The 19,828-nt window shown below is 52.9% G+C and overlaps 1 protein-coding gene across 3 annotated transcripts in view; it reads left to right on the forward strand.

Moving 5' to 3' along the window:
- NAT10 (N-acetyltransferase 10) overlaps positions 1-18,030 on the forward strand; it is a 40,940-nt gene extending 22,910 nt beyond the window's left edge. For 2 of the 3 annotated variants that reach the window (XM_045808513.2, XM_087854741.1), the window contains exons 12-29: positions 56-192; positions 2,982-3,106; positions 3,552-3,702; positions 3,949-4,045; positions 4,903-5,019; positions 6,076-6,177; positions 6,274-6,348; positions 6,898-7,014; positions 7,857-7,990; positions 8,183-8,231; positions 11,326-11,422; positions 11,530-11,640; positions 12,607-12,779; positions 13,277-13,396; positions 13,786-13,884; positions 14,251-14,324; positions 14,928-15,011; positions 17,204-18,030. In XM_045808513.2, coding sequence (XP_045664469.2) covers positions 56-192; positions 2,982-3,106; positions 3,552-3,702; positions 3,949-4,045; positions 4,903-5,019; positions 6,076-6,177; positions 6,274-6,348; positions 6,898-7,014; positions 7,857-7,990; positions 8,183-8,231; positions 11,326-11,422; positions 11,530-11,640; positions 12,607-12,779; positions 13,277-13,396; positions 13,786-13,884; positions 14,251-14,324; positions 14,928-15,011; positions 17,204-17,315 — 1,974 coding nt within the window. In that variant the 3' untranslated portion in view covers positions 17,316-18,030. Of the gene's footprint in view, positions 1-55; positions 193-2,981; positions 3,107-3,551; positions 3,703-3,948; positions 4,046-4,902; positions 5,020-6,075; positions 6,178-6,273; positions 6,349-6,897; positions 7,015-7,856; positions 7,991-8,182; positions 8,232-11,325; positions 11,423-11,529; positions 11,641-12,606; positions 12,780-13,276; positions 13,397-13,785; positions 13,885-14,250; positions 14,325-14,927; positions 15,012-16,205; positions 16,279-17,203 lie in introns of all 3 variants that reach the window. The other variant, XM_045808514.2, reaches the window with a different exon arrangement.
- Positions 18,031-19,828: the final 1,798 nt, after the last annotated feature.

Consider the following 19,828-nt stretch of genomic DNA (forward strand, 5'->3'; position numbering starts at 1 on the left):
CACAGCTGTGGCCCTGGGGTGGCTGGGTAATAACATCCACTTTTCTTCCCCACAGTATATACATCCTGCAGATGCTGTGAAACTGGGTCAGGCCGAGCTCGTTGTGATTGATGAAGCCGCTGCCATCCCCCTGCCCCTGGTGAAAAGCCTCCTGGGCCCCTACCTTGTGTTCATGGCATCCACCATCAACGGGTAAGCAGCTCGGGTGGGAGTCATTGCTCCCACTGTAGGTTCTTGCCCATTAGACTGCATGAGTGAACATGCCTGGGTTGGGGCACGTCGGTCCAGTTCCCGAAGTCAGAGTTGTGGGAGCTGCTTCCGTCTCTCCTGGGGTTTGTGCACGTTGGAGTTAGTCTCATTAATGAGCGGTGTCCACCTCTGACCTGACAGTGAATGGGCAGCACAAGACTGAAGAATTTCATAACCCCAGCGGTGAGGGTCTCATTCTGTCTCTAGGCCTGATTAGGTTTCAGAGAGCACAGGGCAGTACTGATGATCGAGCCGTGTGAAAATACAGTGTTACAGCAACTATCAAATTAGTATCAGACAGCAGTCGTCGTCGTCGTCTTTTTTTTTTTTTTTTAAGATTTATTTGGGAGCAAGGTGGGGGGAGGGGCAGAGGGCGAGAGAAGATCCCAAGCAGGCTCCCAACTGATCATGGAGCCTGACTCAGGGCTTGATCTCACGACCCTGAGATCGTGACCTGGGTGGAAACCAAGAGTAGGATGTTTAACCGACGGAGCCACCCAGGCGCCCCAAGACAGCAATCTTATACTGGCTCGAGGGCTTTGTTTAGATACTTGAAATACTTAGTTTATGCTTGCTGTAGAACCATTAGGAAAAACAGGCAAGCAAAAAGAAAAGTTACTGATAGTATCACCACTAAGAGATAGCTTCTGTTAGAATTTTGTTATACATTCTCTATGCATTTATTTTACTTTTTTATTTTGAACAAGAGTGTAAACATAGTTTACATATTGTTTTTAATTTGTCTTTTTGTGTAACAACGTATTGTGAGCTCTTTCCAGGTCAGTAAGTATATATCTTCAATATTGGAAAGATTTCTTTGTGTAAATCACATCTTGAAGAGATAATTCTGTGTTACAGATTTATTATTGTGTTTGCTTTACTTATACTGAAAATATTAAATAAAATGGATTTTACTTTTTTTTGCTAATAGTTTTATTGAGACATAATGCATGTACTATACAGTTTACCCACTTGGAGTGTGTAATTCAGTGATTTTTAGTATCAGCACAGCGTCGTGCAGCCAGCCCCACAATCAGTTTTGCATTTTCATCACCCCCAAAAGAAAAACCGTACCCTTTACCTATCACCCTCTAATCCCTCCCTAGCCCCCTGCCTCGGGGACTACTAGTCTACTTTCTGTCTCTATAGATTTACCTGTTCTAGACCGTTCATGTAGATGGACTCAAACCATGTGGGGTCTTTTGTGACTGGCTTCTTTCACTTACCATAATGTTTTCAAGGTTCATCCGTGTATCTTGTGTCAGGATTTCCTTCCTTTTAGTGGCCAAATGATATCGCATTGTATGTTTATACACATTTTGTTTGCTCATGCACCCGTTGATGGACATTGGGGTTGCTTCTGTCTTTTGGGTGTCAGGACTAATGCTCCTGTGGACATTTGTGTGTAGGTTTTCTGTGCGGACATGTTTTCCGTTCTCTTGAGGATATACCTAGCAGTGAAATTCCTGGGTCATATCGTAGCTTTACGTTTAGCTGCTTGAGGAACCGCCAGAGTATTTTCTAAAGCAGCTGCACCATTTTAAGTTCCCACCAGCAGCGTATGAGATTTCCAAGTTGTCCGTGTCCTTGCCAGCACGCGTGTTGTCTTTTTGATTATAGCCATCCTAGTGAGTGTGAAGTCGTGTCTCGTTATGGGCTTCATTTGCGTTTCCCTGACGCCTGGTGAGGTGGGGTGTCTTATCTGCCATTTGTAGATCTTGGAGAAATAGCTGTTCACATCCTCTGTTCATTTTCTGTTTGGCTTATTTGTCTTTTTATTATTGAGTTGTAAGGGTTCAAGGTACAAATGTGTTACTTGATTTACAAAAATTTTCTTCCCTTCTGTTTTGTTCCCCACTTTCTTCATAATGTCCTTTGAAGCACAAAAGATTGTTTTGTTGCTTGTGCTTACTTGTTTTTCTTCTTTTTTGAATAAGTAAATGGAATTCCTTTGAGAAAGCTTTGTTATGTGTGCCCAGGAAGGAGAATAAAATATCTCAAAATCCCAATTTTTTGATCATTCTTTAAAAATAGTGTTTGAGTAAGAGGAAGTATTTATATAGTCTTTAAACATTATCATAGTACCATGAGGTGACATAATACTGAATATAAATGACCCACTGAGCAGTCTGCCCCCCGCATCACCTACACCGTGACTCAAGGAGGAAATACAAATGAGAAGAGCTGTTTTGGTGACCAGAGTAAAGACGATTTCCTTTTTTTTTCCCCCAAATTTTTATTAATTGTGTGTCGCGCTCAGTGAAAGTAGGGATGAAAGGAATGACAGGTGGTGGGTTTATTCAGTCTCGATTTGCCGAACCGGAAGCACTCTCTGCCTTCCTTCAGGTGCGTTACTCCAGTGGCAGCTCGCTCACCGGCCATTTTCCGGTGTTCCAGTTTGTTATGCTGAAGGCTTTATTCGCATCATCTTTCCAGTCCTTATTTTTTTTAGTTCCCAGCACTGTCCTGCGAGGTGTGTAGAATAACCCACTTTTGAGGATGAGGCTTAAAGAGGGTGAGGTCCTTGGCCAGAGGCGCGAGGTAGTCGCGCCAGACTCGAGCCCGGGCCCGCCGGCCCCCAGCTGAGCCTCCGGGCTGCCTTGCCTCCTGCGCGCGTGTGCACGCTCTGCTGGGAGTCCAGACGGCAGCAGGGTGAGGACGGTCCTTGTCCGTCCTCTGCTAGAGGGTGGAGTTGGGACGTCATGCCCGACGGCCTTTGCTTTTGCTCCTAGCTACGAGGGCACTGGCCGGTCCCTGTCCCTCAAGCTGATCCAGCAGCTCCGTCAGCAGAGCGCCCAGAGCCAGATCAGCACCACCGCTGAGAACAAGGCCACAGCGACAGCCAGACTGGCCTCAGGTACCCCCAGCGCTCTGACCGGACCCGTCCACAGCAGGTCCCTGCAGATTCTCTTGTGGGATCGTCTCCTCATACCAGCATGGGCGGTACCAGACTGTCCTGCCATCAGGCACAGAAGTTGGGTCCCCAGGAGGTGGAGTTGCTTTCCCCAGGGAACAGCAAGCCAGTGACTGGGTGGGAGGCTGACCCAGGCCTTCTGGGTTGGGCGCTTGTTTGTCACTGCCTCAGGGCATGGTCGCACTGACTTAGTGGGATCCCTGTGGGATGAGTGTCATGGCAAATTGAACATCCCCCCAGAACAGTTCAAAACCACTCAGTTTAAATTCTCAAGCCGTATCAATATGGGCCGGTGACATAGAGAAAGTAGAACATTTGCCTTGCTCTTTTAGACAGAACACATCTAATAATTGTTTCTCATCATGTGCGTGTGTGTTGTGGGGAGCAGCGCGAACACTGCATGAGGTCTCCCTGCAGGAGTCCATCCGATACGCCCCCGGGGACGCGGTGGAGAAGTGGCTGAACGACCTGCTGTGCCTGGATTGCCTCAACATCACCCGGATAGTCTCCGGCTGCCCCCTCCCTGAGGCCTGCGAGCTGTATCCTCCTGGCGTCTGAGCCCTGTGATGGGAGGGGGGCAATGAAAGCATTGAACAGAGGGCCTCGGCCCTTTGTTCCATAGGCTGCTGCTCCAGGGAGGGGGAACGTTGAATGTTCTCCGTTTCCTTGCTGTTCCTTCCCTACAGTATGGGGTTTCTCTGGAGGATGCCCAGTCCCTTTTGGAAGCAATATGTCCTGTTTGGGGCCCTCTTTGGTTCGTTTTGGCTGCTTAACTCCAGACCCAGCTACTACGTTAACAGAGATACCCTCTTTTGCTATCACAAGGCCTCCGAAGTTTTCCTGCAAAGGCTTATGGCCCTCTATGTGGCTTCTCACTACAAGGTAACTGCAGCCAGCCCTTGGCTGAACTTTAGTTCTGACATTCCCTTTTTTGGCTTTTCGTATCTTTTATTACCTGATGGCTCAGGTGACCATTGTACGGGGACTTAGATGTCCTGATGTCACGGTCCACTGATCTTGCTGGAGAGATTGCATTTCCCATTGTTCAGACCTGTCTTGGGCTCCTAGCGTTGCATACAGAGTGTGGAATTCCTGCACGTAGCTCCTTGCTTGGCAGCTGGGGAGGGTGGAGAGCTTTGCCTATTTTAAAATGGGTTCTTGTGTTTCTCACTTGTCTGCTAAACAGACGGGCTCAGGTGGCGTAGCAGTGGTTACGTGGTGGCGCCGACTGACCGAGGCCAGCCTTGTACCTCTGGGCTCTTTTTAAGGAGCACCGAGTGGGAGTTTAGAATATTTGAAAGTCTTCAGAACTGAAGGGCATGTTGGGAAGGACACTTCGTGAGGATCTAGATAGCATTTTTATGAACACCCTTCAACAGAAGGCTGAAGAGTTGGGTGTTAGAAGTGGTGATAGGTTTTCTTGAAATAGCAATGTCTTCTCAGGAAAAGTTCATGCCCCAGCCGTGAAATCCACAGTGCTGATGAGGCACGGGCCTCCTCCGTAGCCCCAGCACTTGTGTAGAGATGACAGCCAACATTTGAGGCGAAGTCCCTGCTAGGCCATTTCGGAGGGTCTCAGGCTGACTGGCTGACGTAACTAGAAAGGCGCTTAGCCGGGTTTCAGCTCGCTGCTTGGCTTTGGGGAGGGCGGGCCTTCAGTCAGCCAGTGACTCCGGAGCGGCCTCTCGAGTAAAGGGCAAGAGGAGTGGTTCTCACGGACTTGTGTTTGTGCTCCCCAGAACTCTCCCAATGATCTCCAGATGCTTTCTGATGCGCCTGCTCACCTTCTCTTCTGCCTCCTGCCCCCGGTGCCCCCCACTCAGAATGCCCTGCCCGAAGTGCTTGCGGTCATCCAGGTATGGTGGCCGGGATTTGGGGAACCATTTAGGAATCCGGGATTAATGGCTCAGTAACTGTGGCGTGGGGGGAGGTGTTGATTCCTGGTGTGGAGCCAAGTGGCTGGGAGATTGGAGGCAGGTGATTAGGGTGCGTGGGAGGAAACCACTACCGACGGAAACCCGACGCCCCACTGTTGGAGGAGAGGTCAGAACTGGCCACTCGTATTTTGACTTAGGGCTCCTCCTAAAAGAGAACTTGTTTGTTTCTTTTCCTCCTTTATTACAAAAGCAATACCTGTACTTCTAAGATTAGAAGATACAGATTGGAAAAAATAGTGTTTTTAATGCCTGGCATGTACTTAGGCATTTTTTTCTTTCTTTTTTTTTTTTTTTAAGATTTTATTTATTAGAGCACGGACATGCACATGAACGGGGGAGGCAGAGGGAGAAGCAGACTCTCTGCTGAGCAGGGAGCCCAATGTGGGACTCGATCCTGGGACCCCAGGATCTTGACCTGAGCTGAAGGCCGATGCTTAACTGACTGAGCCACCCAGGCGCCCCTGCTTACGCATTTGTATATATTTTCCTCTGCATAAACATGAGAGCATAGTGGTAGGAAATCTGCGTCTTGTTTTTTTGCAGCTTGTCAGATACTCATAATCTGCATAGTTCAAGGCCGTACTGCATTTCATTTCTGCACGTGCCATGCTGTTTTGACCCGTTCTCCCGGTACAGCTCAGAGTCCTCGCGGATTGGCACTGTGTCGTGCAGAGTGTGCCTTAATTCATGTGCACACTTGCACCCCGTGCGTGGAGACCCTCGTCAGCCTAGTTTTGCCCTTTGGGCCAGGAGGAGGTGTGTGTTCTGCCTTACGAGTGACGGTGTCAGGATGCCCCCCAGGCATAGTCACGAAGCTTCCCCTGGAAGTGGAGGAACCCGTGATAGGGTTAAGCCCGAACTGGAGTGGAAGCAGCTGGCCTCTCCAGGAAGCAGCAGAACGTTGAGGATGTTCTGTGAGTGGGCTGGACACCTGCTTCTGGCCTGGCTGTCTGCACTGTCCTGCTTCCCCCGTAGGTGTGCCTCGAGGGGGAGATTTCTCGCCAGTCCATCTTGAACAGCCTGTCTCGAGGCAAGAAGGCTTCAGGGGACCTGATTCCGTGGACGGTGTCCGAACAGGTGCTGCCCCTTTCCCGTGGTGTGGCCGAGTGAGTGAAGCTGGCGGTGTTGGGGGTGTTTCTGTGGCTCACTTCCTGGCTTGTGTCTCCCACACAGTTCCAAGACCCAGACTTCGGCGGCCTTTCAGGTGGAAGGGTTGTTCGCATTGCTGTTCACCCGGATTATCAAGGGGTAACACGTCCTCGGGTCTCTCCAGCCTGCTGGGCTCTGTTAGCTGCAGCTCTGCTGCTGGCGGCTCCTTAGGGCAGGTGTGGTTGTTGGGATGGATGGCTAGTCAAGGAGTAAGCAGTTCCAGGTACTCCTCTGCCATGGACAGTTTCAGTGGGGCTTGGGGTGGGCAGGTGGGCAGGGTGATTGTATGTGCTTGCTTTTCTTTTGTGAAGACAGGGCACTTGTGCACCTGACCTGCTTTCCACGGTTTCCTCCTGTCTCTTAGAAATCCCCACAGAGGAGTCAGCTGTGGAGACGTCCATTTGAGCCTTGCTGCTCTGGGGACCAGCCCTCCTCCTGCTCAGGCTAGATGGTGTGAGAGTGAGGGTGCTAGCGTGCTCGTTCTTCGGGTCTCTGCTCTGACCTCACTGAGGGATTTCATTAGTTTTCTGCCAAGCGTAGTTTGACTTGGAGTGAAGGCTTTCCGGAAGCAGTACGGGGGCGTAGAGGTGGTTCAGACAGATTGAGAACCTTTCTCTTCCTTCTGTTTCCCTCCGTGCTGGCTCACAGATGGGCTACGGCAGCCGAGCTCTGCAGCTGCTGCAGATGTACTTCGAAGGCAGATTCCCTTGCCTTGAGGAAAAGGTCCTTGAGACGTCACAGGAAATTCACACGGTCAGCAGCGAGGTAAGCGTCTTTCGGCTGAACTCCTTGTTCCCGGGAGGGTGGTTCTCTGGGTCTTCGGGAGCACCAAGAGCTGTTCAGTGGTCTGGGCTCTCTGCGCACTAGCAGATTTCCTCCTGTTTTGGAGAAGCTTCTTGCACTTGAGTGGAGAACCTCAGATCAGCATCATCAGCGTCACCTGGACACCTGTTAAAAATGCCAGTTCTCGAGCCTTGCCCCAGGCCTCCTGAATCAGAGGGCGGGGGTGGGGCCCCGAGATCTGCGTCTTAGCGAGCTCCCAGGTAACGCGGAAGTGCGCGCCAGCTTCGCCCCCGCACTCGGCCGGCCCCTCCTCCGTCACTGAGCCCAGACTAAGGGAAGTCGTGTCTCTCTTGGTAGGATCATTAAGGCCACGAACTGCAGCAGTTTTTCACACACAAGTCACTTGCTTTTCACAGTATGCCTGTTCAGGAGGCAGGCGAGGGGCTTGTATTTAAGGGCCGGCTTGGAGGTGTGTCACTTCCCAGGTCACACAGCCACCTGGTGGCAGAGCTGGATCTTCAGGACCCTGCCTCTGTCTCTTTTTAAATGGTTAGGCGTTTTGAAACTGTGGCTGTTTTCCTGAATTCTGGGTTTGGAGCAGTGTGATTTCATGCGTGTCCAGGTGTTTGGTGTACTTGGGAATGATTACTAGACCTTGCGGTGTGCCTGTATTTTAAAAACCAGGGAACAGACAAACAAACAAATCTGTCCCGTTTTTTTGCCGTGTTTAGGGCCGAGCCTGGTATGGTGGGGGTGCTTGGGAATATCACTAAGCTCCCTCCCCTCTGCTGGGTGGACTGTGTTCTCTTCCTGGCACCCTCCAGGCCGTCAGCTTGTTGGAAGAGGTCATCACTCCTCGGAAGGACCTGCCTCCCTTACTCCTCAAACTGAGCGAGAGGCCTGCCGAGCGCTTGGATTACCTGGGCGTGTCCTATGGCCTGACCCCCAGGCTCCTCAAGTAAGGGTCTGCCTGCCCCTCCTTCCTCACGTCACCCCGTGGCCTCGGTGTCCCGAGAACGAGAGTTCTGTGGGGTGTGTGCGCCTTTCCAGGCGGTGTGTTTGTCAGCCACCCGCTGACCACCCTTCCCATCCTCTCATGTCAGCTGCCCTCAGAAGCTGCACGCGGTGACCTCTTTTTGTATCTTTGCAGGTTCTGGAAACGAGCTGGGTTTGTTCCTGTTTATCTGAGACAGACCCCGGTGAGTGAGGCAGAGGAGGGGTGTGGGTTTGCGGTTACAGTTGGTGACAGGTCTGTCCTTATTCGGGCCGTGGTGCCTCTTGCTGTTCTCTGAGCATGTGTGCGCCTGCCTCCAAGAGGTTGATTCTGATGACATCGAAACGGCCGTCATCCCTGAAAGGCCACGCAGTCACATGCTTACTCCCGCACTGTGTGGTGCACACCTGGCGTGTGCCTGGCCTTGTACTCGATTATAAAGTGGCAGAGTTGCACGTGGACTTGTTCATCAAATTCTGGAATCCTGCAGGCCTTCTTGAATTTGTAAAAAGTAAAACGGTGTTTTTAGGGGAGGGTTGCAGGTGGGCAGACTCCGATTATAAGCTGGTCTCTGAGGGAGGGGTGTAACTGCATGGCTGACAGAGCCATGGAGATTATGGAAGGGGGCGTTATTGACTGGGGGTTCATACAAAAATCCATTTATTTACCACCTGCAGTGAGCAAGGTAAGCCACGAAGCTTATTTTCTAATGGGTAGAAATGGGCAACAAGAAAGAAAATGAGAACTTTTCAGATCATGCTAGGTGCCATGAAGAAAACCAAACCCTGAAATTGCAGTGTACTGAGTGCTCAGGCTTCTGAGGGTGGCCTTTCACCTGGACCCTGAACGATCAGAGTGGACTGGCCATGTGGACACTCCTGGAGAAAAATGTTTCCGTGCAGCGGGCGCAGGGCCTGAGGTGGAGGTGAACTGGTGAAGTGAAGGAGATGAAGGAAGGCTGGCGTGGGTCACGGTGGGCAGTGTGGTTGGCTGGGGACTCTGGTTACTTCCCGTCCAGTCGGAGGGAGGTGTTAAGGAGCCGTGACTGCCGTGTCGACCGTGGACGGCGGTGGCCTGAGAGTGAAGGCAGGGAGCTGGGCACCTGCGAGGGGGTGGGGCCGAGGGGGAGTGGTGAAGGTGGAAGTGGCAGAGGCCAGGCATGTTTGGGGGTTGAACTGATGGATTAGAATGGAAGATGAGCCAGACGGAGGAATTGAGGATAATGCTTGGGTGTTTGGCTTGAGAGTCTGGGTAAGAAGCTGGAAGATGGAGGTGCTGTTTGCTGAGAAGAGCCGCTGGAGGAGGGACAGGTCTGGAGGGGACAGTGGGAATGCTCTGGCACAGTGTGATGTGTTGTCAGATACCTGATGGGAACGTGGGTTGAACAGTTGCCTACAGGAGTCTGGCACTCCAGGGAGAGGTTGGGGCTGGAGATGGACACTTGGGAGTGTGTTCTTAAGAGAGTATGTTCCCTGGGGTCGAGGACTTCGTTTTCTTCACAGGTATAATCCCAGCACTTAATAGCATCTACCATGTACAGTAGTATTGTGTTCAGTGAATACTTTGGTTCAGTGAATGAGTACATTTTTAAAGTTATTGAAAACTGGGACTGAAAGTCAGCTGAGAGGAGGGTGCATCCTGGACTCTCCAGCCTCCAGAAGAGTGGGTCAGAGAGGAGTGGCCTTGAGCTGGAAGAGAAAGTGGGGGAGGGTATCAGAAGCCCAAGTTGAACCAGTGTTTCAGGAAGCGTGGGGGAGCCTGGGTGGCTCAGCTCTTGATTTCGGCTCAGGTCATGATCTCACGATCGTGGAATCCAGCCCCGCATTGGGCTTTGTGCTAAGCTGGAGTCTGCTTGAGATTCTCTCTCTTCCTCTCCTTCTGTCCCTGCTCCTATCTCTGCCTGCATGCATGTACTCTCTCTCTCTCAAAAAAAAAAAAGAAAAAAAAAAAAGGGGGGGGATCTGTGGCTGTGGGAGAGCAGGTAAGACAAGGACAAATAAATGGCCAGTGGACTTGCTGGCAGTGGTGATTAGAGGGAAAGCAGCTGCTGTAGAGCTGAGGGATCATCCCCACTGGAGAGAAGGAGAGGTGAGAAAGTAGATGGTTTGAGGGGAAGCAAAAGGGAACAGAGAAACAGGTAGCTGAAGGACATTGGCGTTAAGAGGAGTTTGTCAGATGGAAGATTCGAGAACGTGTTTGCTGCAGGGTGTGATGCTGTAGAGATTGCACAAATAGTAGTACGGGTGACGGGGGTCTGATTGCAGACCTCGAGGAAGCAAGGGGAGTAGGACCCTGAGTGCAGGAGAGGTGACCACCTCATCCTTCACAGCAACGGGGAAGGCAGAGAAGGTGTTGGTCAGTTGGTTGCGTTGGTGTTGGGTGGTTGAAGTTCTCTTCTGGTTGCTTCTGTTTTCCCGGGGAGGGGAGGCTGTCAGCTGAGAGAAGGGGTGTTGGAGGTTTGATTTTTTTTTTTTTTGAAGCGCACAAGAAGGCCAATATGCAAGGATGGTGCCCATTTGAGTGTTTAAAGTGGGCCTGGTGAAGACCGCTGGGTGTTCAGCTGCTTCCGTGTGGGCACAGAGCAGCTCCCACATGGGCTGGATCCTTGCTAGTTCGGTTGTGGCTGGGCTGTCAGTTTGCTGGTCAGCTGCAAGGAGCTCGCAGACCGTTGAGCTCAGCAGAGACCGTGGTTTCTTCCTGTGCTTTTGTGCTGTGTGCTGCTCATTTGTGACATTGCGTGGGTGTTCTCTTTGAATGCTCTTAAATCCATTAGATATTTCTGTGGTGTGGGGTTTTGTGGTGGTTGTGTAATAAAAATTTAAAAACCCATGCCCACTACTCTAGCACATAAAGAAGCTTGCATTTGCAAGCTGATTGCCAGTATGGGAATTCTAGGTGTGGGGCGTGTTTTGTTGCAAGGTTCCAAAACCATGTGGATTGGATCATGGGGAAATTAAGCTGTAATGACTCTGAGTTCAGAATCTGGCCTGATGTGCGCAGGTGGCTCACTTCCGTGGGTCTGGAGCGGACCGCGTGCTCGGACGATCTGAACCGCTCTGCTCCGCTGCCGTGGCACCTGCTGGGAAGTCACAGAACCAAGCGGCCTCTGCCAGCTGTCCTGAGGGAAGTGAGGCTATGTGGAAGGTGCAGGCCGTGCACAGAGGGCCCTCTCCCAGCTGGGAGGAAGGAAGGCCTGGGGAAGTGCTGCCTCTTCCCGCCCTGCCTGCTTGCCCTTCAGCAATGACAGGTGCTTCAAAAAAGGGTGCTCTTGGTGCCAAGTAGGCATTTGTGTCTCGCAGAATGACCTGACTGGGGAGCACTCGTGCATCATGCTGAAGACACTGACTGACGAGGAGGAGGCTGACCGGGGAGCCTGGCTCCCAGCCTTTTGGAAAGGTGAATTGGAGTGGAAGGGGCGTAGCGAGGTAACAGGCTCTGTCGGGGAGCCTCTTGGAGAGTGGAAGGGGCCCCCGTACCTCTGACTGTGGGGTTGTCCTCCACAGACTTCCGAAGGCGGTTCCTAGCCCTGCTGTCCTACCAGTTCAGCACCTTCGCTCCTCCCCTGGCTCTGAACATCATTCAGAACAAGAACATTGGGAAGCCAGCACAGCCGGGTGAGCTGGGCGGGCTGACGCGGAGGGCTGGTGGTGGCAGATCTTAGTATGTTTCGTGGGAGAAGGAGGTGGGGTGAGCATGGTGGTCCGGGAGGAAGGCCGGCTTAGGAATTTTAGGACTTGAAGGACGGGTCCTAGGCCTGCCTCTCCTCCTGACTGCACACACCGCCCTCCCTGAGGCCCTGCTCTGCCTCAGGGGCACCAGCACCCATAGTACCTTCCATCTGTATTACAAGACTCCGGAGATGTGATTCGACTTCAGATGTCAGATAGGGTCCTACAGGTAGTTCATTATGGAACCTGATTTAAATCCTGTGAGCTAGGGAAACCAGCTCAGTTCCGAGGCTCGGTCTCCTCATGCATGAAATTGTAGTAAGAACACGCACCCAGCCTTAGGTGGCCAACATGTGGAAGGTGCTTTGGGCACATAAATTCTGTTTAAGTATTTAAAATATTAAAAAGCGGATCATTGGTATTAACAGTTGTAGGTTTTTTTTTTTCTGTTGCTCAATGTGTCTGTGGGGGTGTCCTTTTTTTTTTTTTTTTTTTTTGCCAATTATATTTTGATGGAAAAAGCTGCGTTCCTTGGACTGGGCAGAGCATACGCACACCTCTGTGAAGCGGGGTCCCGAGGAGAAGCGGCCAAGTGGGGAGGGGGTGTTTCCTTGGTCTGATGTGTTGGCGTGGAACTCTGAGCAAGGGGTGCATGCCAGCCGCCCCCGCTCCCTGCATGGCCCGGAGCTGCTTCCCCCTTTGCAGGACGAAGGTCAGGGCTGCCCAGGGCCGTGTTATGTCTGTGGGCATGTGCTTTCAAGCAGCTCCTCTCCTGCTGTGGTTCGAGGCCCTGCGGAGGAGCGGCTGTTAGCGTGCCACCTGGGGACCATTGTGTGTGTGATCCAGGAATCCCCGTCAGACCTGCAACGGTGTCTGGCTGCCCTGACCTGTCTGGCTCTGTTGCATGTACAGCGCTTAGCCGGGAGGAACTGGAAGCCCTCTTTCTCTCCTATGACCTGAAGAGGCTGGAGATGTACTCACGGAACATGGTGGACTATCACCTCATCATGGACCTGATCCCGGCCATCTCCCGGATGTATTTCCTCAACCAGCTGGGGGACCTGTCCCTGTCCGCTGCCCAGTCAGTAGGTTATCTGCGGCTTGTGTGCTGGGTGTCGGTTGGGAGGCTTGGATGCAATTTTGTGTGTTTAATTCCTTGTGGTTCTGATAGGTGGGTAGTGTTCTCCCCATTTGACATGTGGGGACCCTTGGACTCTGAAGTCGGTCATGTGCCTGGCCGTACAGTTAGCGCGTGGAAGAGCTGCAGTGTGAACGCACCCCCTTCCCACCCCAGCACATTGCCTTGATCCTCGCTCTAACTTCGCAGAGGTCGGGGCACCCTGAACTTCTCATGCAGCTGTGAAGCTGCTCTCGTCAGGATAATCCGTCCGTGGAGTTCAGGAAGGGGGAGCATTTCTTGGTGGTTTCAGTAACGGGATGAAAGAGAAGGTGCCAAATGGACCGTGCTGGTCCACACTTTGTACCAGAGAGCTGGGGTCAGAAGAGCACTTGGATCTTGGTGCCATTTTCACGGGCAGGGGCCTGTTCTCGTGGCCACTTCAGCGGATATTCCATCCTCCAGGCTCTTCTTTTGGGAATTGGCCTACAGCATAAGTCTGTGGACCAGCTGGAAAAGGAGATCGAGCTGCCCGCAGGCCAGTTGATGGGACTTTTCAACCGGATTATCCGCAAAGTTGTGAAGGTAATACCAGCCGAGGGCACGGTTTCGGTCAGTTTCAAATAGTTTAACAGACTCACTCCCTGCCTCAAGATAAATAGGTGTTCATATTTGGCCATATTTGTTGCAGGTCTTCTCTCTCTCCTCTCTCTCTCTCTCTCTCTCTCTCTCTCTCTCTCACACACACACACACACACACCCCAGGGGGCGGGCTTCAGCTGTGTCTGATGCTCCGTGCTTTCTCCCAGAGGCAGCACTGGTAGGAATTTGCCACCTTTCTAGTCTGTGGTCTTGTCCTCTTATGGTGATTGAGTGCACTCGGTGCTACGTGAAGTGGGTGCCGAGTGGCTCAGGGGCGAGGGGCTGGGTCTCTGCTGCGGCCTCATCTTCTGCTCCTGGCTGTTGTCTTGCAGCTGTTCAGTGAGGTGCAGGAACGGGCCATAGAGGAGCAGATGGTGGCCGTGAAGGACGTGGTTATGGAGCCCACTCTGAAGACCCTCAGCGATGACCTGGTACGCTCCCGCTGAAGGCCTGGCACCACCGGCTGTGCACCCTTTCCCCTGGAGGAGGGGTGCTCTGCCCCGACCCCCACCACCAGTGCTGGCGGTGGTGGCGCTGTGTAGGGGGATGCAGTGCCAGCTCCCCGCGTCTCCGTGCCTGGGGGCACTCCAGCTCTCCCTCCTGACGTGTGAGGCCGCAGCTGCTGACGGCTTCTTGTTTGTCCTTTTGGACTTTTCCAAATGCACATTTTCTGTTCCCGTCTGGTCAGAGCTGCCTCTGATGGCGGGGGTGTGTGCTGGTCCTGGCGATACTCTGCCCCCTGTGCTTCGCCCTCTGCTGGCCTCTGACCGACTCTGTCTCCGGGGCTTTGATCGCAGGATGAAGCAGCGAAGGAATTCCAGGAGAAACACAGGAAAGACGTGGGGAAGCTGAAGAACATGGACCTCTCTCAGTAAGGCCCCTGCGTGGCTTGTGGGCAACACCAGCTCCGCTTTGGCTCTCAGGACCCTCAGGACTGCGATCCTCTTCCGAGCCCCTTCCAGGTGCCCTGGCAGCTCTTGCGCAGCAGGCTTCTAGAAGCCCTCTCAGCTGAAAGCTTCCTCCTTCCCTGTTGGCAGAATTTGGGAGGATTTTCCCTCCGGTCCCTCAGGGAAGGGGCGTGCTGATTGATAAGCATCCACTCTATGGCCACTTTGTGTTTGGCTCTTCCCTGTGAATTTGTCTGAAGAAAGGATTCCACTGCCTCCAGCAGCAAAACCCCTGCTCTGGAAGCCTCTGTGTGCTAGGACTCAGTCCCCTTCCAGCCCCAGCTGTAGGGGTGCTCGGGCAGGAGGCCGACAGGAGGCTCCCCTGGCGGGCAGTGAGTGGGAGTCGCACTCCTGGCAGGCCCGGCGGCCCCCTCGCTGCAGTGGGGCTCCATGTTGTGGAGCCCGGCTCTCCGGGCCGGCCCCGCAGTGCAGCGTTCCCCTTCCCCTGCGCCCGGAGCCCGGTCCACCTGATGAGAATGTCATCTGTCTTCTTTTAAGCAGGCTTTGAGATTTCTTCTTTTTTTAAGATATGTAATCCGTGGGGATGATGAAGAATGGAATGAAGTTTTGAACAAAGCGGGGCAGAATGCCTCCGTCGTCAGCCTGAAGAGGTGAGGCAGGCCCCACGCGACCTCTGGCAGGAGGGGCCTTCTGGCTTTTGTGCTTCTCTGGTGGCTGTCACTAGGAAATCGGGCTTGAAGCAAAAGCTTTGAGGGACAAGTCCCTGCTCTTCCCTCGGAGGGTTGCTCCTGTGGTAGCCTGTCTCCTGCAGGTGACGCAGGGCCATGGGGCTGCTCTGGGCTTCAGTGCGGTGCCTGTTCACCCTCAGAGCAGCAGCGGGGGCTGTTTGATTACCAGCGCTGCTTTAAGGATGACATGACGAAGGCCGTGGGGTGTTCAGGAACTTCCGAGAAACATCCAGCCAGTAGGAGGCGGAGCCAGGGTGGGGACCAGGTGTGTCCACCGAAAGGCCTGGGGTTTTACCTCTGCACCAAAGGTTCTCCAAGGCTCGGGGCGTAGAGTTCCTTAGCGTCATAAAGACTGAGAGCCCTTCAAGGGCTTTTGTTTATGTGGGTTGTATTTCTCGATATTTCCAATATGAGAAAGGAAAAACAAAATATTCATCTAAAATTAACAGTCATGGATCTGCTATTGATTTGTTTTAAAAAATACTTTTTTTCTTTTCTTTTCTTTTTTTTTTTTTTTGCCCACAAAAATCTTAGAGTGGCACTGTTTTATATTTTGCCAGTCGGTACTATGTGGCTTAATCGGAAGGCAGCTGGCTCATTTGGTTCTGCATTCAGTCTGGTGCCGCCACACACCTCGTAGCCTCTGGAAGACTGGCCAGCTGTGAGAGAACAGAGTGAAAGGCAAACGGTGTATTTATGTTGTTAGGAAAACAGTTTCTACCTTGGGGCCCACCTGGAAAGGTCTGGGGGATCCTTGGAGTCCCTGGACCCTGCTTTGAAACCATCCCCTCCGGCTGCTCTTCTGCAGAGGGGAGCATTTGTAGATAACGGCTCCTCAGGCCAGAACCTTCCTCAGAGTTCCCTTGGGAAGAGAATGAGGTTTCTCCTGCCCTGGGCCTCTGGAGGCGAACTTCCACATCTGGTCTGGGGTTAACAGGGAGGGGAGTTCTTGGCATTGCCACAGGACAGGGTCCCTTAGAGGATGTATTTGGAAAGATAAGTCTTGTGACTCTGGCAACTGTAGATCCCAGAAATCGTGAAGTTGTCTTCTGCAGTCTCCGTAAGTTACTGTGGTATTTTGAAGGTTCCAGCACTGATGCCAGCCTTACTCCCCAGATGCTCTCAGATGTGGCACAAGAACCCACTGTCAGTGTGTCCTGATGCGGCCCAGGACCCATGATGGCTCCAGGTTTGAGCGCAGGGCTTTGACTGCAGCAAGAGGCCGGGGCAGTGTGATTGGTGTGGAGACGGCTGGTTCCTCGCCACTCAGAGCTTGGCTTTGCCTGCCGTTTGCGTGGCTGTTCCTGCTGCTGAGCCTCCCGAACTCCCTGACCTGTGTGGTAGTTCCCCTGCTTGAGGGCTCTGAGTAAATGCTAACCTGGGAGGTAAAAACACTTCATTCACGGATGTTAGTGGTCTGGGGATGGAACTGTTGGTTCTCTCCTCCTAGCGAGGTGTTTGTTCCCAGGGCAAAATGCCGCTAGCGAGGATCTTCACCCTGTGAGGGGGAAGGAAGGTGGCGTCTGCTGAGGGACCCCAGTACGGAGCTGTGAGGCTCCCACTGGCCGGCCGAAATGTGTAACCTGAGTTACTGCTCCTTAGGGTTCCCTCTCATTTAGGAAAACTAAAATAAGGCCACGTCGCAAAGTATTATAAGGCTTTCCTGGGAGTCTCCTGCTTTGTGTTAGAGACTGTCCTCAGGGTCCTTGGGATAATATCTTTGCTTTCCAGGGTAATCCCGAGTCGTGAGCCGTGGGGGGGAATCCTCCTTGTGACGCCTGACTTTTTCCTTGAGGTCTCAGGAGCGGGGAATGAACAGAACTCCAAAGAGAACTCTGGTTTCGGGCGTGGAGAGAGAGATTTGTTTCTCTGTCTGAGGAAGAGCCTGGTCGGGAGGAACTGGGTTGACACATCCCCCCAGCGCAGTGCCTGACGTGCGGATAGGCTTGCGGGAAACACTGGTGTTTAATTTAGTCATTGATGTTTCAGAAGTTGGAAACTCTTTCGGACAAAGCAAAGCGAGCCTAAAGCAGCCTGAAAGCTGGTACGGATCTGCGTATTTCATTTTTCTTTCTCTTTCTACTCATGATTTTTCTGTTTTCTTTTTTCCCCAGTGACAAGAAGAGGAAGCTGGAAGGCAAACAAGAACCCAGACAGAACAAAAAGTTGAAGAAAAACAGAGACATGAAGAACAGAAAAGATCTGAAACTGAAGCGGAAGAAATAGCGAGGAGGAGTGGGCGCGAGTGGCTGGCGCGTAAGGAGAGCCCCTGATTTCCTGAGCTGCCTCTGGCTGGGCCGGGCGGCCGCCTGGATTGTTAAAAGCAACAAGGGCCTGGCCCCGGACGCCGGCCAGGAATTCAGTCTGCGGGCTGCGCTTGGCTTAAGGCAACGTCCCTTCCTTGCTGGACCACCTAGAACTCGATGGTTGGGCAACCTCTGGCATTGCCAAGGGCCTGTCTCCCCTCCCGTAGTCCAGGCCTTTTTCCCCTGTAAGTCCCTGTGTTGCTCCGGGCCCAGTTGTGTTAGCTCCTTGTCACACGTGCAGAAGCCACACTGACTCTTTGTCCCTTCTCAGGCATTAAACACACAGCTTTCTTGTGACACTCAGGAGGTTACTGGTGGAGCCCTGGGTGCCTCATCGTGGCCTCGTCCAGACACCCTGAGGCCTAGAGCAGCAGGAGCTCTGCTCCAACCACGTGGCTGTGGCAGGTTGCTGTTCGGCGCCTTGGGCTTTGCTCTGCCGTAAACCGTGCCACTCCTGGCTCCGCAGGCTTGCTGCCCCGTGTCCCAGAAAAGCCTGAGCTCTTAAGATTATGACCTCGAGCCCCCCAAATTTGTTATTTATTTGGGAAAAAAATGTTGGGTAAGATCCTTTTGCTAGCAGGGGTGAGGGAGAGAGAGAGAATCTATTTTTAATAAATAACGCGCTAGAAAGACCAGCTGCCTCTGGGTGCTCATTGAGTCCACGCAGGTGGAAGTTGCCCCTTGCCCTGTTTCTTCTGGTGGATCTTGGCTGCCAGGTAGACTCTGGAAGTGTTGGGGCCAAGGCCAAGGAGAGGCAGTGGCCGGGGCTTACCAGCCCAGAAGCCTGTGGGAGAAGAGGCTGGCACCAACCGTGCTCGCTGTGGGCCTTTGGAGGGACAGGCTGTGGCACCTGGAAGCTGGCCAGCTGTGTCCCCCCCCCCCCCCCAGGCTCCTGTCAGGCCGTTTGGTTCCTTCCTTCTGTTGGGGACAGAAATTATGTGGTGGCTTCACACATACTTTGGTATGTGTGTTTGATGGCATCACTTTGTGGTTCCAAATCCAGTACTGTGTTAAGCTGTGACCCTGAGGGCCTTCTGCCAGTTTCTGTGGGATTGTGCCATATCCCTGTCCCCGAGTACGAGCACTGCTCAAGGTGGAAGTCAGCTCAGTTGCGCTCTTGTTCGGATCTGCTGTTTCCTGTGCCCTGCGTGGGGGCTGAGCGTAGCCCTGCACAGCTCCCTGGCTGCATCCGTCTTCAGCTTCCATGCTGGCTCTTCTTTTTATCTGGAAAATTCACACGGAGGCCTTGGTTACTGATCTGCTTTGGTTTTTCATAGACTTTAAAAGGACTGGTCTTCCATGAGTCCAAAGACCCTTTCCTCTGCCAGGATGTGTAATCCAGGTTCCTAGAAGTCTAACACATGGCAGGGAAGGAAGCGGAGCTTCTGGACCCAAGAAGATTAAATGCACACCGCCCAGGACTCACACCCACAGCAAGGCGAGCAGACTCTGCCTGGATTAGGGACCCCTGCACCTTGTCTACACAGGCCTCGGGGCCTTTCGTCTCCTGGATCTGCTGGTTTCTGCCCGCAGACCCCCTGTTAGGTCTGCAGGAAGGTTTGCTGAGATGGGCAATGAGACTCATTTTTCATCTGCTTTTTTCAGGTGAGTGCCTGAGTCTGTCTTTCAAAGAGGATTTTCTTGGGGGAGAGGCTTAAAAGCAAAGTCAGAATCCCAAATGGTCAGAGCTGGGTGGTTTCTTAAGACTATCCAGCCATGTCATCCCATGGGTAGGAGGGCCAAGGCCTTGCGTGGCCTCTCCAGCCCCGAAGCCTGGCTTGTGCTCTGTTCCGGGATGCAGGGAGAGGTGCCCCGAAGCCAGACCTGGCTTCAACCCTGCTCTGCCCCGAGTCTCACTGTGACCTTGGGCACACCGCTCACCTGCACGTGCTGTCCAGGTCGACATCTGCGAGATGCAGGTGGCAATGATCGCTCCCACCTCCTGGGCCGTTGTGAGGAGTGGAGCGGAGTATGAGGAGCGGACCACCGTGTCTGGTGTGCGGCAAGTGCTCCAGAAGTCTCTGTGCTGTGTGGTCCGTGTCTGCGTAACCAGGGGAGCTGCTTGGTGACACACACGCGCTAAGACTTAGTAAGACCGGTGTTGTTCTAAAGCCACAGCCTGAGCTCAAGAGCCCCACGTGGGCAGCAAGGAGAGGCATTGGTGGTTACAGCCGTCGGGCTGCCCGGCTTCCAGCAAGGTGGTTCTTTGCCTCTCTGAGCCGCCTTCCCTCCATGTGCAAAGAGGAAGTGAACATCTGCCTGCTACCTACAGTCCCGGCCCTTTTATGGACAAAGCGAATGTTCCTAAACAGGTCTCTGCACTTTCGGATTGTGCTCTTGGGTTCTCCTCTGGACCTGAAAAAGCACAGCTCCCCCCAGACATCGCCATCTGGCCCGCAGACAGAGTGACATCTGTAAAGCTCGGCTGTCTCG

Source organism: Ursus americanus, chromosome 24 (assembly GCF_024610735.1).
Source record: "Ursus americanus isolate L20-20 chromosome 24, mUrsAme1.1.p, whole genome shotgun sequence".
NCBI classification, from domain to species: Eukaryota; Metazoa; Chordata; class Mammalia; order Carnivora; family Ursidae; genus Ursus; species Ursus americanus.